Below are 16,865 nucleotides of genomic sequence, written 5' to 3'. Positions count from 1 at the left end.
AATAGCCCTTCCTGTTCCTGCACCCCCCTAACACCCACTTCCAGGAGTCGCAACCTTGGCAGTCCAGTTCTTACCTGGACCCCTAGGTGGCACCCTCCAAAAATCAGACCAATGGTCAGCCTTGGGTGACAGGAACCTCAATCTACCATCTTGTTTTTTCAAGATAGGGTCTTACTCTATATAGCCCAGGCTGACCTGGAATTCACTACCTAGTCTAGGCTGGCCTTGAACTCACAGCGATCCTCCGAGTGCTAGGATTAAAGACATGCGCCCTCACGCCGGCTCATTGAACCACTTCTGACGCTTCATGTCTCCTTTCCTGCTGAAACTACCCCACTCGAGACACATTCCCTGGCTTCCTGTGACCAATGGCCTGTGACTGCCAACCTCAGGGCCCCTGCTTCCCTCTTCCTACTTACTGCCAGGGGCTGTTTCACGGACTCCCTGGCCCGTAGTTCACCACTGCCTGGGCCAACACTTCTGTGTCAGGGTTTTGTTTTGTTGGAGACAGGGACATAATAGGTATCTCGGGCTAGTCTCAAACACTCCATCCCCCTGCCTCAGCCTCCTGAGTTGCTGGGATTACTGGCATGCACCACTGTACTCAGCTGCCATTCATTTCTAGCAGAGCCAGAAAGGCAGTCATCCAGAGCGCCTTACTTCATTTTCCCAATGAACCCCGTGGCTCCCACTATCCAGGCTGTGGTTGCAGACTGACATGCTGCTGGGATCCAGACATATGGCCAGAGGAAGAACAAGCCAGAACTTGTTTGGCATGTCCAGTGCTCTGGACTCTATGACCACGTCCCACCATTTCATCAGTTTCACCCTGGCATGGCCTCGGGTCTCAGAGCTCAAGTTCTTACCAGAGCCACAGCCCTGTGCACTGCTGTCACCGACTCTAGCCTCAGCCTCCTTCCCACCCCAGCAGCACGGCCTGGACCTCAGTGTTTACCTCAGGGCCTTTGCATGTGTGGCTCTCAGATACACGGCTCCCTAAACACCTTCAAGAATCCACCCATACTACAGCTTCTCCTGATGCCTTACCCAGACTATTCTGCACACTGTACACACCCTCCCCAGCCACTTCTTTCTCCACCCAAAATGCACTTGTTGCTTGAAGCTAAACTTGGTCTTTTTCTGTGACTGTTCTTAGTTTGTTTGCTGTGTGTGGTGTATGCACATACAAATGTGCATGTGCCTGTATGGTGCCCCATGTGCTCGTCAAGAGGCAGTGTGTGCTTGCTGGGGCAGAAAGGCTCCCAGCGTGCTGCTCCTTACTCTTGTGTCCGTTCTTATTTGAGCTAGAATCTCTTCTTGATCCTACAGCTTGCTGTTTTTCCATAAGTTCTGGCAATTCTCGGGTCTCTGGTCGCCTATGGAACACCCAATGGCTTATGTGGGTCCTAGGGATCTAATTCTAGCATTCCAGGCTGCCTCGGAATGCCTGGTGCTTGCGCAGGATGATGATGATGATGATGATTTGCTTTTTCAAGGTAGGGTCTCTAGCCCAGGCTGACCTGGAATTCACTATGTGTAGTCTCAGGGTGGCCTCGAACTCATGGCGAGCCTCCTACTCCTGCCTCCCCAGGGCTGGGATTAAAGGCGTGTGCCACCACCCCCAGTTTAGGAAGTATTCTTAAGTGCACTTCCATCTCACCAGCTCCTATCCCAAGTGTCAACCCGGCTACAGGCTCTTTTGTCACACCAACTCTGGGCTTGTTCCGCTGACCATCTCATCGCCTGTGAGCCTGGCTCCAGGTGCTCACTTTGTCCGAGCCACATCCGTACACGTTGAGCAAGCTCCTGGACACCCTCTGCACCCCATCCAAATGGCCAGAAGTACACCCTGGACACAATTAATCAGCACCCTGCTCCAGCAGGGGAGAAAGTCACCAAGTGGCAATGTCACGACTTTTATTTGTGGTGCCTGTGCTTTGTCTCAAAAATACCTTCTCCCCCTTCCCCAGACAGTGGGTGAGAAGGGGGCAGCAAAAAATAGAAGACATTCCTCCCTATTGCACATGGACCCTATATACAGGCCCACCTGGCAGAGGCCGGTGGGACTCTTGGCACATTCCTGGATCCCTGCTGGGGAGGGGAAGGGGTGCTGGGTGGCATCACACGTGAGGTGGGACCCCCAGGGCAGCCACTGTTCCTGGCCACTGATCCTTGAGTTTTTTTGGTCCTTGCTTCCTTCCTGGTCCCGTCTCTGGCCCTGGTCCCCTCTGGACAACATCCCCCTACCTGGCTCAGCCTCCCACCTCTTTCCTGGCCTTGGAGGGCCCCCCTTGGCTCCTGGGGACTCTGTGCTTCCCTCCTGGTCCTGAGGTCCCGAGAGGAAGTTATGGCTTCTTAGCGACTTCCCCCAGAGCCGGCACTCGTGTTCACTCGGGGGAAGGGGTGCGTGTGTCAGAAGCAGCTGTATAAATACGGGTGTGGAAACTCCTCCACAGTCACTTGGACAGTTTGCTGATGACTCGGATCAGTGCGGCATTCTCATCCTTGAGCCTCTGGTTGTCGGCACGGAGGTCAGATAAGGCCTGAAGCACAGGGCAGAGTCAGCTGGGCGTTCTGGGCAGTTGGGACCCCCTCCCCACACGCCCCCATCCCATACCTTCAGCTCCTCCTCCAGCTCTGCCGCCTTGCGCTCCAGGGCCCTGCGCTCCTGCAATGCATGGGGCAGGTTCAGAAGCCAGTTGTGGCTGGAGCTCCAAGTGGGTAAGGTCAGAGGTGGAGCAGAGCAGCCCTCTGGATCTAGACCCCTAGGGGGCAAGACTGGGAACAGTAAACGCCCCCCCCCCCCCCCCCAGCAGCCCTAACTCACGAATCTCTCCAGCTCCAGGAGGGCGGGTCTCTCAGCAAAGCGTTCCTGCCTCTGGTGAGGGCAGAGAGGAAGGCAGGGGATCAGGGAAGGCAAGAGGGCAGCCCAGCCCCTCCACCAGGCTGTCCGAGGGCTGGCTCCAGCTCGCTACCTGCGTGGCCCGCTCCAGCTCCACCTTGAGCTGAGCCAGCCGCAGGGTGGTCTCTGTCAGGGCCTCACGAAGCCGCTCGTTCTCCTTGCGCAGCTCCCCATAGAGCTGAGGGAAAAGAGGAGGTGGGTTAGGGAAGGGCAGGATGCGGGCCTCCAGCAGCAGGCGTCATCCACAGGGGTGGAGGGACACGTGAAAGACGGGCGGGGCGCAGCACCTTCCTGAAGCCTCCATCTGGCTCTTCGGACTCCTGCTCGGGTTCTGGGTTGAGGTCCTTCTGCGAGCGCTGCCTACGGGTTGTGGGGCCGCTGTCGGGAGTGCTGGGCATGAGGAGGAGCAGGTATCAATCAGGGACCCAGCCAAGCCCTACAGACACACTCAGCCCCGTTCCTTGGGGGAGCAACCTACCTGCATTCGGGGCTGTGCTCCCCTGGCTCCGCCTCTTCCCCCTGCGGAAGGGCGGTGGGGAGGGGTGAGAGCCCGCCCAGCAGCCGGTCCCCCCTCCACCTTCACCCCCCTCCACCTCCACCGGCAGCTCAGCTCGCCTCCCCAGTGCGCTCACCTCGGCCGGCCCCCGCCGCTCTCTGCCGGCCTTGCGGTGCTCCCTGGCGGCCTGCGGTACCTGGCCCTGCCCGTCGGGCGCCTCTGCTGGGGGACCGGCGGAAATCAGCCCAGACACCTCTAAAGGGGACCCCGGCTCTCTATGGTGTGTGGTCTAGCTGAGGCCCCCGGGAAACAGGAAGACCGCATGGGAAAGATGCGATGACACGACTCCCCCTCCCCGGGACCAACTTCCCAGAAGGCAGACCTCACCTCTCTGGGCGGGACCCTCAGAGTTCTCCACTCCAGGAACTCGAGGCCTCCGAGCCGGGTCCTGCTGGGAGGAGAGCAATCAGAACCCCTGCACTCGGTCCTGCCCGCAGCCCCTCACCGCCCCAGCTCACCAGGCTTGGCAGGGCTGGCTTCTCTGGCTCTGGAACCTTCCCTGCAACTTTCTCTGCTTCCTTCAGGTCCGTCAGCGTCACTCCCTGGCGGGCAGAGCAGTCAGCCAGGACCAAAGAGCCCTCTCTCCCGGGACCAGATGCAGAGATCCGACCCCAGCCCTCCTCCCTGAGACCTTAGGGTCCGGCCCACCCCACACCTGTGTGGACCTCCGAGACTGCCGCATAAGGCGAGAGCGAGCCTTCCGCTGGGACTCAGACTCTTCATCCCGCACAGGCATCTGGTAGGACCTGAGTGGAGGATCCCAGACTCAGAGTGTTCCTTGGGGCGCTGTCCCATCCACGGCTGACACTCTGGAGGGTGTCCATTCTGGCACAGAGCACTTCAACACCCAGAGACCCCGGCAAACTGCCCCTCAGGAGCCCTGCCCTAAGGTGACTCAAACACTGCAGTCAGCTCACTCCTGGCAAGCCCTTCCCAGACTGGCCCCTTCACCTCCTTCGGTCCCGGGAGTCGGGCTGGGCTGCTGCAGAGGCGGCTCCAGAGGCTGAAGGGACACTTGACTTCACTGGGGATCCAGACTCCCTCCAGGAGGACAGAGTGGAGTGATCCAAGGGAGGAGGTTTGGCACCCTCACACCTGTATGGAGCCATTCATCATTCATTCATTCAGCAAATACTGCCCAAGCTGGAGTTCTGTGCCAAGCATAGGGTATGCCACAGAGCATGAAAGAAACTGGTTAAGTTTGCTATTCAGAGCGTTCTCTGAGCAGAACAGACAAGACAAACAGTAGCCAAAAAGAGTGTGGTGCATGGAAAGACACAGTACTTTGGAGAAAGACATAAGATGGTCATAGTGGGTCACAGGGAGATGATGACATCTAACTAAACAGAGATATGAGGAAGAGGCCAACTAACCCTGTTTATAACCAGGGAACACAGCTAAGGGACTGGGGCACATTCAGAGTTGGGCCGATGGGAAGCCGGACCACTGTGCCTTTGGGAGTTTTACAGTGCCTATTTGATGTTCTGTGAGTGAAACTAAGACAGCATGGTGGTGGGGAAACAGGAAGCAGGCCACAGAGTGCAGATGAGCATGCCATGCCAGAGGCTCCCACTTCCAGGACTGTAAGCAGACCTATCCCACACCCCAAGGGCTGCTACTCACAGGGTAGAGGGCTCTGGCACCTTCCGGGCAGGGGTAGGGGTAATTCTGGCAAGATGGGGCTCCCTGGCCTGTGGGGAGAGGAGAGGAGAGAAGAAGAGGAGGTACTCCATGCCTGTGGCAGAGACCTGGACCCTGCCCACCTCACTCCACCCACCTGTGTGGAAGCCCCTTCAAGGCGGGAGGAGGAGGCGGAGCGCTGCAGGCCAGCCCCAGAGGCCCCCTCGGTGCTCCTCCTTTCAGAGGGTCCCAGGGCTCCAGAGCTCCCTGTCTTCTGGAGGCCAAAGCGCCTGGAGAAGGGGGCCTCTTCTGGCAACTGGGAGAGAGGAAGGTCTGTTACTGGGCAATGCCTATCCTTGGAGCCTATGCATAGAAACCCAGGAGGACACCAGCCAACTACATCTCCACCAGCAAGGGGGAAGGGGTGACATCTAAAAAAGGTGATCTTTTGCCCACAAGCATCTCGGAACCAAGCCAGCAAGTCACCTATCCCAACAAGGCTTTAAGGTACCCTGCCATCCCAACCAAGCTTCATGTCATCTCAAAATAATCGCTTACCAGAGGACTCCTGGGGCTGGGTGACAATGGGGAAGACACTCCATTGAGGGCTTTTGGTTCTGTGGGGGAGGGTTCTGTGGAACATGAACACAGCAGGAGGGTACAAACTATCAGCTGCCTCTGAGATTTGGGGATCTAGCCCTCCTCCCTTAGACCCAGGGGTCCAGACTGCAGACCTTTTCCCTCAGACCCAGGAACCTAAGCCCCAGCCTTCCTCCCTGTGACCCAGAAGTCCAGGTTGTGGTCCTACCTGTAGGGACTTCCTCTCCCTCGTCCTCATCTCGAATAGGGGGACCCCCAGCCCCACCAGGCCGGCGCTCCTTGGATAGATCCTGCAGGGAGATCTTCTCTCGGCTGCTCAGGCGGCACACAGAGCTCCTAGGGAAAAGACAAGGAGCTGCTCAAGGAGCCTGGGCCGCCCCCAGCCCAGCCCAGCCCAGCAGCCTGGGCCCTCCTCCTACCGTCTGTGCTTGCTGCTTGAGGGCGCCTGGGGCTCCTGGCCTTTGTGCTGGGAAGCTTCCTTTTGGTTCCGAAGCTACAAGGAGGGAAGGGAGCAGCTGGAGAGGGGTAGAACACACAATTGCTCCTGGGTTCCCCGGCTGGTCTCCTCTGCCACCTTTCCACCTCAAAGACCACCATCACAGCCGTGCTGGATCCTCTGGGCAGCACCCAGGACCTGGGGCTTATTCAAGCTCTCCCATGCTTGCCCTAACCAGTGTCTTGAAGAGGCGCCCTGAGCCAGCTGCATGGAGTCACCATGGGTGACACTGTTACAGTGGTTCCATGGGACCCATGTTCTTTGACCCCAAGTCTCATCCCAGAGGGGTCTCTGCATGATGTGCTCTCTCCTCCCAAACCCTTAGCACACTCCATTTTTAGCAGCCCAAGTCTTTCCTTGGCACAGCACAGTCCCACCAGGACTGACACTTGCCCCGTCCCTCCCAGCACCTCAACATGCCACAAGACTTGTCTCCCTGTTAAGTGTTTCCAGGACCCTTGGCTAACCTACAATGCCTGGGGCACCTCTCTAAACAATGGGGTTCCATCCCAGGCCAGCCCTTAACTCCATTTCCCAAGTGATAGTGCTGGCTGGGAGTGATGGCCCAGTCCCCAACGGGCAGGCAGAAAGCTCTGTGTCTTTCCTTCAGTTGCCCACACAGGACCCTGTTCACAGCTCTCCCCTATTAGTGTGCTCCAGGTGGGAAGGGCAAGGCCCTAGGGCTGAAGGTATCAGAGCACAGGCTGTCCTCCCTCCCAAGCTTGCCGAGAAAGGGGCAACAGAGCCGAGACTCACGTCCTCCTGCTTCTGGGCCAGTTCCTCCAGAAGGCTCAGCACCTCCTCATCAGCCAGGTCACAGGGACGCTGCCCCTGTGCAGGGAGAGAACCAAGCAGATGATAGAGGAGGTGCAGGGGCCTTGTCCCCCATCCTGCCCTGCCTCTCGCGGCCCTTACCGCATGGGTCAGCGAGTCCATGCCCCCGCCATGCTCGGCCAGCAGGCGGCAGGCATCCTCCACACCCCAGTGGGCAGCTGCGTGCAGGGGTGTCCAGCCATCTCCATCCCGGAGTTCAGGGTCATAGCCAGCCTGGAGGAGCAGCCTGGGGGCCAGGAAAGCTGGGGTCAAGGGCCAAGATGGACCAAGGGCTGATGTTGGCCCTGTCTGTTGTGGCTACAGTACTAGGTGTTCCAACACCTAAACATTTTTGGACTGGCTGCTCCCCAGGAATGAGACACCCCTTGGACCAGCAGCTAGAAGTCAAGCCCTGGCCTAGCAGGTAGCCCCTGGAACCTGGTCCTCATACCTACAGGCTAGACTCTTCAAGGACTCTGGTTACTGGGCTTGGAGGAAGCAGCAGTGCCAAGTGAGGGAGTGGGGTCAGGGCTCCACTAACCCCAAGTCTGTGAAGAGAGTAGGACCCCTAAAGGCGCTCTCTCAGGACTGTAGAGCTCTAACCCGGAGCCCACTTGGAAAGGCGGTTCTCAGCAGTCACACCTCCCTGCCCTCCCCTCCCCCACATGCAGGCCACGTCTAGAGACATCATTTGTGTCACAACGTAGGGTGGGTGCTGAAGCATCAGTAAGTAGCAGCTGCGGAGAATGTTCAACCTCCAGCACATGAGAGGGCTCCACCTCAGGACCGACTCCAGATGTCAGTAAGGCCAGAGATGAGAAAGCCTGGCTTAACCCATTACTACCTATAGTACTAAAACCAGCAACATAAAACTACTGGGGGGTTGGGGAGCAGTCAAGATCAGTCCAGATAATTCTCTAGACTTGATGTGCAGCAAGAAGAAACATGAGTGAGGTCCTGTGTCTGCTCTGTGCTCAAGCAGACTGCACGGAGGTCAATGCATCTGTTCCTGACAGCTCTTCCCTACAAACTCCCAGGTTTCCTGGCTCACTCTGCCCCAGGCACATCAGGCTTCTTGCTGGTTCTACACCCTACCTTGCCCCAGGCCTCTGCACATGTTGACATGGTATAAATGGATGTCCCCTAATACATTCAAGATTTTACTAAAGCTTGTAATTTAGATCTCCAGGAGGCTAGAAGAGGTGTCACTGGGTGGATCTGAGGGTCTAGCCCTAAGGTATAGGGGTGGATTTGGAATTCCAGTCTAAAGATATGCAAAATAGGGCTAGAGAGTTGCTTAGCAGTGAAGGGGCTTGCCTTCAAAGCCAAGGAACCTAGGTTTGATTCCCCAGGACCCATGTAAGCCAGATGCACAAGGTGGTACATGTGTCTGGGGTTTGTCTGCAATGGCTGGAGGCCCTAGCGCACCTATTCTCTATCTGCCTCTCTCTGCTTCTTCCTCTCCCTCTCAACTTAATACGTAAAAAATACTAAAAATATTTAAAAAAAAAAACAGATTTAAAGACATACAAAGTGTCTGGTCTGAGCTTTGCCTGGAGCTCCTGTGATTGCTTGCTTTCTTGTGGTGGCTTTTCACTTTCTCTGCTTGGTCCTGTGAAAGGGGGCCATTTCTTCTGCCATTATGGAATGTCCCCTCATCTCTAATCTTCAAATAATCACTTCCTTCATAACTACACCTGGTTTGGAAGTTCATCCCAGTGACATGGGGGTGTATGCTACAGAACTGGTACCAGGAGGGGGGTTGTTGAGATGAATCTAACCATGTAGACTTTGGTCATTGGGACTTTTGTTTTGGAGTAATAGGTATGCACTTGGTGCTTGCAACGGAAGATGCCTTCTGAAATGGTAAGTGAAATATTATGGACTATTCTGATGAGAATCTGAAAATGCTAAATGCAGAGAGAACTGTATTTGGAGGTTTGGCTTATGAACTTTCTAAGGGGAAGGAAAGAATACAGAAAACCTTGTTGGAACTGGGCTACTGACATAAGGGCTGGCTGCATCCTGCTGCCCAAGCCTAGAGAGTTTGATCAAGGTAAAATGTGTAATGGACTAATGTGCTTGACTAAAGATATAGGACTGAAAACTTTAAGATTTTAAGTTGAAAAAACTCAAGCAAGTTTAAAAATACTGGCACAGAAACTGGCTGCTGAAGCTGCTATTGTCAAATACACTAACATTTAGAAGGAAGATGGCCCAGCTGCTTTACATTAAAACGGTTGAGGGAAACCCTGAGGTGATCCCACCCCAGAAAGACTGAATGATAGGAATGCAAACTCTTTTGGGAATGAGTTGACTAGAAAAGGGACCTACTTTTCAGAGTTACCATTTATTTTGTTCCTGAATTAAGAATATGACTGTGTCCTGAACACCTGGTATTGATTTCGGAAATGTGAAAAACACATGGAGTGGTCATGAAGCACACACAGTTGCAGAAGACACTGCTGAGACACAGTATATAGGCACAGCATGATGACCCTCATAAAGAGGCTGGTGAAGCCACTGGAAGATGGACCATGGTTTGCATGGAGACATGAAAATGTTTTGAATATACCAGGACCATACAAGGGCTACCATGGAGGCTGCTGGCTCAGAGGAAAAGTTTCCCTGGCTGTTCAGCACAGCTGGATTGTCGAAATTGGAAAATCAGAAGACTGTCAGTTAATGGCCATAATATTGGACTTGGAGTACAGATGTTTGCTTGATAGCTACATTGAGTTTACACTGTCCTAGTCTCTCCTTACTATGCCTTTTAGCAGCTGAAAATGTTAAAGGTTTATAACTTGTTTCCATTTTACAGGATTTACAGTTAACAACAATCTTAAACCTCTCAGATAAGATTATGGGAGCTGAAAGAAGATCTGAAACTACTCTACCAGAAACGGGAAATTCATTCAAAAAGGGACAAAGAAATGAGGGTGACAGGAAAGGAACATTTACTCTAACGTTTCAACTATATATGGACCAAGAAAACCAGCCCTGAAAGGTTGTCGGAATTACCAAGAAAAGCAGGCCAAGTCCACAACTGTAGCAAGACATTTTAATATACCCCTCTCAATGCCTAAGAGAACAAGCAAGGGGGAAAGCCTGTCAGGACAGAAGGTTTCAACAGCACAATCCCAAGGGAGAAAGCAAACATTCACAGATTGAAATACTGGGATCAGGGGCTGAAGAAATGTTGGCTCAGCAGTTAAAGGCAATTGCTTGCAAAGCCTGATGGCCCAGGTTCAATTCCCCAGTATTCATGTGCACAAGTGGCACATTCATCTAGAATTTGTTTACGGTGGCAAGAAGACCTGGCTAACCCATTCTCTCTTTCTCTGCTTATAAATAAAGACATTAAAAATAGGGCTGGAGAGATGGCTTAATGGTTAAGGCATTTGCTTGCAAAGCCGATCCCAGTTTGATTCTCCAGGACCCATGTAAGCCACATGCACAAAGGGCACATGGATCTGGAGTTCATTTGTAGTGACTGGAGGCCCTGGAGCACCCATTCTCTCTGTGTCTCAAATAAATAGATAAAATATATTTAAAAAACAATAGGGCTGGAGGGATTGCTTAGTGGTTAAGGCACTTATCTGTGAAGCCTAAGAACTCATGTTCAAGTCTACAGATGTAAGCCAGGTGCACAGTGACACAACACACAATATGGCACATGCACACAAGGGGGCACAGGTGTCTGGAGTTGCAATGGCTGAAGACCCTGGCACACCCATTGTCTGTCTGTCTGTCTTTCTCTCTCTCTGCCTCTTTTTCTCTTAGATAGATAAATAAATAAAATAGGGCTGGAGAGATGGCTTAGTGGTTAGGACACTTGCCTACAATGTCAAAGGACCCAGGTTCAATTTTCCAGGACCCACATAAGCCAGATGCACAAGGTGGCACATGCATCTGGAGGCCCTGGCACGCCCACTCTCTCTCTCTGACTCTCTCTCTCTCTCTCAAATAAGTAAATAAATATAAAATATAAAAACAAATACTTTGGTCATAGAAAACCTTGTATTAGTTTGTTTTGGATACAGGGTCGTTGTAGCCCAGGCTGGTCTTGAACTCCCTATGTAGCTGAGGATGACCTTGAATTCCTGCTCTTCCTGCCAGTACCTCTCAGGTGCTGAGGTTATTTCTGTGTGCTGCCACACCCAGCCTAGAACCTATTTTCAGCTGTATTTGGGTGTTGGTTCATGCTTCTAATCTTAGTACTCAGGGTGGGTTCGGAGGCAGAACAACTGCTGGAATTCGAAGGCAGCCAGATGCAGAAAGTGGAACAAGCATCTGCTGTTCCTTTGCACTGGCAAGAGGCCCTGGTGTCTCCCTCCTACGTGTGCATTTGCATGAGATCCAGTAAACAGAAATACTTTTGTAGGAGGGTGTTTAAGGTGGGGTCTCACTCTAGCCTACACTGTCCTGGAACTCACTCTGTAGTCCCAGGCTGGCCTTAAAGTCACAGTGATCCTCCTACCTCTGCCTCCTAAGTGCTAGGATTAAAGGCTTGTGCCACCAAACCTGAATATTATTTATTTATTTGAGAAAAAGAGACAGAGAAAATGGGCACGCTAGAGCTTCCATCCACTGCAAATAAACTCCAGACACACGTACCATCTTGTGCATATGACTTTCCATGTGTACCGGGGAATTCAAAGCTGGGTTCTTAGGCTTTTCAGGTAAGTGCCTTAAACACTAAGTCATCTTTCCAGCCCTGAAAATACTATATATATATATATATATATATATATATATATATATATATATATGGTCTCGCCCTAGCCCATTGACCTGGAATTCACTATGTACACTCAGGGGGGTCTTGAACTCCTGGCAACCTTCCAAACTTCAGCCTCCCTAGTGCTGGGATTAAAGGCTTGTATTACCATGCCTAGCTAAAAATACTTTTTAAATCAGTAAGAACTTAAAAAACAAACAAACAAAAAACAGCAATCTAAAGAATCCATTTCCTGACCATAATCTCATTCCATAAGTAAACCAGGGAACCAGTAATAAAGTAACTAGAAAATCCCATATATTTTAAAATTAAGGACACATTTCTAAGTAATACACAGGTCCAAGAAGAAAGGTCACTAACTCAGGTTACTGGATGACAATAAAAGATTATACACCAAAAACTTTTGAGTGCAGCTACAGCTATCCTTAAAGGGTGTGGTAGTTTGAGTCAGGTATTCCCAATAAACTTAGGTGTTCTGAATACTAGGTTCCCAGCTGATGGAGATTTGGGAATTAACACCTCCAGGAGGCAGTGTATTGTTGGGGTCGGGCTTATGGGTATTACAGCCAGTGTCCACGTGCCAGTGTTTGGCACACCCTTCTGTTGCTATGGTCCACCTTATGTTGGCCAGGGGGATGATATCTACCCTCTGCTCATGCCATTGTTTTCCCTGCCATCATGGAGCTTCCCCTCGAGTCTGTAAGCCAAAATAAACCTCTTTTTCCCAGAAGCTGCTCTAGTTGGGTGATTTCTACCAGCAGTGCAAACCTGACTGCAACAGAGGCAAGTACACAGCCTTAGGTACGTGAGCTACAAGATGGAAAGGGCAAGACTCACAAGAAGCTTCAAGACAGGGAGACAGCTCACCTCATCACCTCGATGTAGCCCTTGGCGGCAGCCACGTGCAGGGCAGAGGCCCCTGTGCGGGGGTGCCGGGCCTCTGGCATAGCACCCCCATTCAGCCAGCACCTTGTGTCATGAAGCAGCAGTTCCTCCTCAGCCCGCTTGGCTGCCTCCACATCCACGCCTGGGAGGAGGAGAAGAGGTAACAGTGGGCGTCACACGTAACAGTCCTGGAGACCCAGGGCTACAGCCGCAGCTGGCCACGGCGCACACTGGTGACGCGTCCAGCCTCTCTCACCTTACTCCCCACTGACTAACCCGGCACCCCCCAGCTGGGCTCTGTCCAGACCTGGGTTCCACTAAGGGTCTTGCAGACACAGCTCAAGGCCAGAAGAATAAAGTCACACAAGTCTCTTCACATATCAGTCGGTGATCCATCTTTATTGTTTCTATTTTTTTAATTTAAGCCTTAAGTTTCTAGAGCAAATCCAACATTTGATCACACCTAACGTTTTATGGTTATTATTATTATTATTATTATTATTATTATTTTTGGTTTTTTGAGGTAGGGTTTCACTCTAGCCCAGGCTGACCTGAAATTCACTATGGAGTATCAGGGTGGCCTCAAACTCATGGTGATCCTCCTACCTCTGCCTCCCAAGTGCTGGGATTAAAGGCGTGTGCCACCACGCCCAGCACACCTAACTTTTGCTATCACTACCAATCTAGCCTGTGACCCAGCATCTCTCCACTTTATCACTATTATCCTTTCCTCCCCTGAGAGAAAACTAAGCAAAAACCCACTCTTTGGCTAGGCATGGTGGTGCACATCTATAATCCCAGTGCACACTGAGCTCCAGGCCAGCCTGGGCTACAGGGAGAACCTGTCTCACACCGTCACCAAAAGCGACTTTGACTTCATTCCCGTCCAGATGTGCTGCCGCCTACAGCAATGAAAGGGAAGCAGCCCCAGCATTTCCACACGAGACCACTGTCTCACAGGGGTGGCGGCACGCACCTCGAATGCCAGCACTCAGGAGGCTGAAGCAGAAAGACCCCAAGTCTGAGCCAGCAGGGCTCCACAGTGGCCCATCTCTAAACAACAAACAAGCAAACAGACCCATGAACTGCTTTTACAGTATAACAGGCCGCTTCTGACCTAAAACTATCCAAGTTGATTTTTTTCCTTTTAAAAATATTTGTTTTTATTTATTTATTTGAGAGTGACAGGGAGAGAAAGAGGCGCATCAGGGCCTCTGGCCACTGCAACTGAACTCCAGACCCAAATGCCACTATGATGTGCATCTGGCTTTACACGATGTGGTGGTTTGACTGTAAAAACCCTATAGACTCAGATATTTTTTAAGACTGAGCAACTTGCAACTTGAGTTCCCAGCAGGCAGACCCCTGCTTAGAGGGTATGTCACTGGAGCAGATGTTCAGTCCAGCCCTACAAGGTGTGTTAAGAGACAGTTTTGTGGGCTGGAGAGATGGCTTAGTGGTTAAGCGCTTGCCTGTGAAGCCTAAGGACCCCGGTTCGAGGCTCGGTTCCCCAGGTCCCACGTTAGCCAGATGCACAACGGGGCGCACGCGTCTGGAGTTTGTTTGCAGTGGCCAAAGGCCCTGGCGTGCCCATTCTGTCTCTCCCTCTATCTGCCTCTTTCTGTCTCTCTGCCCATCTCTTTCAAATAAATAAAAATAAACAAAAAATTTTAAAAAAGAGACAGTTTTGAGCCTGGGCTAGCATGAAACCCTATCTTGAAAAAAAAGGTGGTGGGGGGGGCAATTCGGGCTTTGGCTGTCTGTTGGAACGTCTCTCTCTCTCTCCTGTGATGCATGCTGGACTGAGCCAGCTTCTTCTGCTACGCGGGAACTTCCCCTGGACTTTGTAAGTCTGAAATAAACCCTTTCCTCTCATAAGCTGCTTCTGGTCAGGTGTTGCTCCAACAATGTGAAAGTAACGGCAACACGAGGGTAGTGGGACATCAAACCTGGCTGTCAGGTCTCGCAGGCAGGTGCCCTTGACGGATAAACCGTGTCTCCAGTCCCCCCCTCCCGCTTTCTTTTTGAGACAGGGTCTCACTCTATGTAGCCCAGGCTGGCCTAAAACTTGTAGTTTTCTTGCTCAGCACTGAGTGCTGGGATGACAGTGCACACTACCACACCTCTAACCAAAGCGCTGGAGAGGCTGAGGGAGGAGGATTACTGCGAGTTCAAGGGCATTCTGTCCTGGGAAGGTTCATATTTCCCATCTCCTCAGTTGTAAAACCTCTCACCAAGTACCACAGGGCTGAGCTGTGCTATACAACAGCTACACAACAGAAGGAGCTACTGAGTACCTGAAACCCCCGTAAACAAAATGTCAGTGGAATTTCAAAGTAAGAAAAAAGGTAAGACAGGCTGGAGAGATGGCTTAGTGGTTAAGGCACTTGCCTGCAAAACCTAAGGACCCAGGTTCAATTTCCTAGAACCCACTTAAGCCAGATGCACATGGTGATGCATGCATCTGGAGTTCATTTGTGGTGGCTAGAGACTCTGGGATGCCCATGCTCTCTCCCTCCATCCCTCCCTATCCCCTCTAATAAATAAAGAAACAAAAAAAAAATTTTTTTTTGGGCTGGAGACATGGCTTAACGGTTAGGGCACGTGCCTACAAAGCCAAAGGACTCGGGTTTGATTCTCCAGTACCCACATAAAGCCAGATGCACAAGGTGACACATGCGTCTGGAGTTTGTTTGCAGTGGCTATAGGCCCTGGTGTGCCCATGCTCTCTCTACCTGCCTCTTTCCCTCTCCTTCTGTCTCAAATAAATAAGTAAATAAAATATTTTTAAAAAAAAAATTTTTTTAAAGGTAAAGCAGGGCTGGAGGGATGGCTTAGCAGTTAAAGCATTTGCCTGCAAAACCAAAGAACCCAGGTTTGATTCCCCAGAACCCACGTTAGCCAGATGCATAAAGGGGCACACACGTCTGGAGTTCATGTGCAGTGGCTACAGGCCCTGGCATGCCCATTTTTTCTCTCTCTTTCCCTCTTTCTCTGCCAAATAAATAAATTAATTAAATAAATTTTTTAAAAAGGTAAAGCAATGCATTTTTGGGTGGGGAGAGAGAAGCAAGAATATTACTTTACCACTGATACATAAATAACATGGTAACAGCATAGAGAAGAGGTAGGAGATGTTTGGGCTTCTGGTTCCCTCACAAGCTTGAATTTGAATGGCTGCATTGTAGCAGCCTAGAAGAACCTCGCCCAGCTTTTCAGCAAGCAGGAAAGGGGTACAGGTGGGTAGCCAGAGGCTTGGAGCTTAAAGGGATGACACATGAGAGGAGGTCCGGAAGAGAGAAAGGCTGAAGACCGTGAATAGGTCCTTGGTCCTGTGCAACCAGGCCATAGGTAGTTCCTAGGGCAGGATATATCCAGGATGGCAAGAATGAAGTGCTGTAGGCATCAAGGGCATGATGCACCATCTCTGCAATGTACTGGTTGATGCGAATGATGCCAATTTTATCCAGGTTTAGAAATTACTGGAAGAGTGAAACCCTACCTCAAAAAAAATTTTACTGTTAGGCTGGGCTGGAGAGATAGCTTGACAGTTAAGGTGCTTGCCCACAAAGCCAAAGGACCCAGGTTTGATTCCCTGGGACCCATGTAAGTCAGATGCACAAAGTAGCACATGCTTCTGGAGTTCATTTGTAGAGCCCTGGAATGCCCATTCTTTCTCTCTCTCCCTCTCTCAAATAAAAAAATTATATACTCTAAAAATAAAAATAAATTACTGTAAGGCTAAAGAGATGGTTCAGTGGTTAATAGCACTTGGCTGAAAAGCCTGACAGAAGCCTGGGTTCAATTCTCCAGTGCCCATGTAAAGCCAGATGCTCAAAGTGACACATGTATCAAGAGGCCCTAGGGTGCCCATTCCCTCTCTCTCTCTCTCTCTCTCTGCTTGCAAATAAATAAAAATATAAAAATATTTTTGGGCTGGAGAGATGGCTTAGCAGTTAAAGGAACTTGCTTACAAAGCCAAAGACCTAGGTTCAATTCCCTAGGATCCACAATGCCAGATGCACAAGGTGGCACATGTGTTTGGAGTTCATCTGCAGTGGCTGGAGACCCTGGTGCACCTGTTCTCTTTCTGTTTCTCTCTATATATCAAATATATTAATTAATTTTCAAATGTATATCTTTTTTCTTTTTTTTTTTCTTGAGAGAGAGAGAGAGAATATGGATACACCAAGACCCTTAGCCACTGCAAATGAACTCCAGATGCACGTACCACCATGTGCCTCTAGCTGGC

The 16,865-nt window shown here is 51.3% G+C and overlaps 1 protein-coding gene across 5 annotated transcripts in view; it reads right to left on the bottom strand.

Moving 5' to 3' along the window:
- Positions 1 to 1,900: 1,900 nt before the first annotated feature.
- Positions 1,901 to 16,865, bottom strand: part of Ppp1r12c (protein phosphatase 1 regulatory subunit 12C) — a 32,847-nt gene continuing 17,882 nt past the window's right edge. The window contains exons 4-22 of one of the 5 annotated variants that reach the window (XM_045134098.1): positions 12,596 to 12,755; positions 7,090 to 7,234; positions 6,931 to 7,005; positions 6,098 to 6,171; positions 5,887 to 6,014; positions 5,637 to 5,710; positions 5,236 to 5,394; positions 5,082 to 5,149; positions 4,410 to 4,553; positions 4,114 to 4,204; positions 3,917 to 4,000; positions 3,786 to 3,849; positions 3,535 to 3,620; positions 3,381 to 3,421; positions 3,190 to 3,280; positions 2,976 to 3,080; positions 2,828 to 2,878; positions 2,618 to 2,668; positions 1,901 to 2,543 (exon numbers count right to left, since the gene is read on the bottom strand). In XM_045134098.1, coding sequence (XP_044990033.1) covers positions 2,457 to 2,543; positions 2,618 to 2,668; positions 2,828 to 2,878; positions 2,976 to 3,080; positions 3,190 to 3,280; positions 3,381 to 3,421; positions 3,535 to 3,620; positions 3,786 to 3,849; positions 3,917 to 4,000; positions 4,114 to 4,204; positions 4,410 to 4,553; positions 5,082 to 5,149; positions 5,236 to 5,394; positions 5,637 to 5,710; positions 5,887 to 6,014; positions 6,098 to 6,171; positions 6,931 to 7,005; positions 7,090 to 7,234; positions 12,596 to 12,755 — 1,778 coding nt within the window. In that variant the 3' untranslated portion in view covers positions 1,901 to 2,456. Of the gene's footprint in view, positions 2,544 to 2,617; positions 2,669 to 2,827; positions 2,879 to 2,975; positions 3,081 to 3,189; positions 3,293 to 3,380; positions 3,422 to 3,534; positions 3,621 to 3,785; positions 3,850 to 3,916; positions 4,001 to 4,113; positions 4,205 to 4,409; positions 4,554 to 5,081; positions 5,150 to 5,235; positions 5,395 to 5,636; positions 5,711 to 5,886; positions 6,015 to 6,097; positions 6,172 to 6,930; positions 7,006 to 7,089; positions 7,235 to 12,595; positions 12,756 to 16,865 lie in introns of all 5 variants that reach the window. The other 4 variants (XM_045134096.1, XM_045134097.1, XM_004672669.2 and 1 more) reach the window with 4 other exon arrangements.

Source organism: Jaculus jaculus, chromosome 14 (assembly GCF_020740685.1).
Source record: "Jaculus jaculus isolate mJacJac1 chromosome 14, mJacJac1.mat.Y.cur, whole genome shotgun sequence".
NCBI lineage: Eukaryota > Metazoa > Chordata > Mammalia > Rodentia > Dipodidae > Jaculus > Jaculus jaculus.
This window is presented reverse-complemented; position numbering and strand designations above follow the sequence as displayed.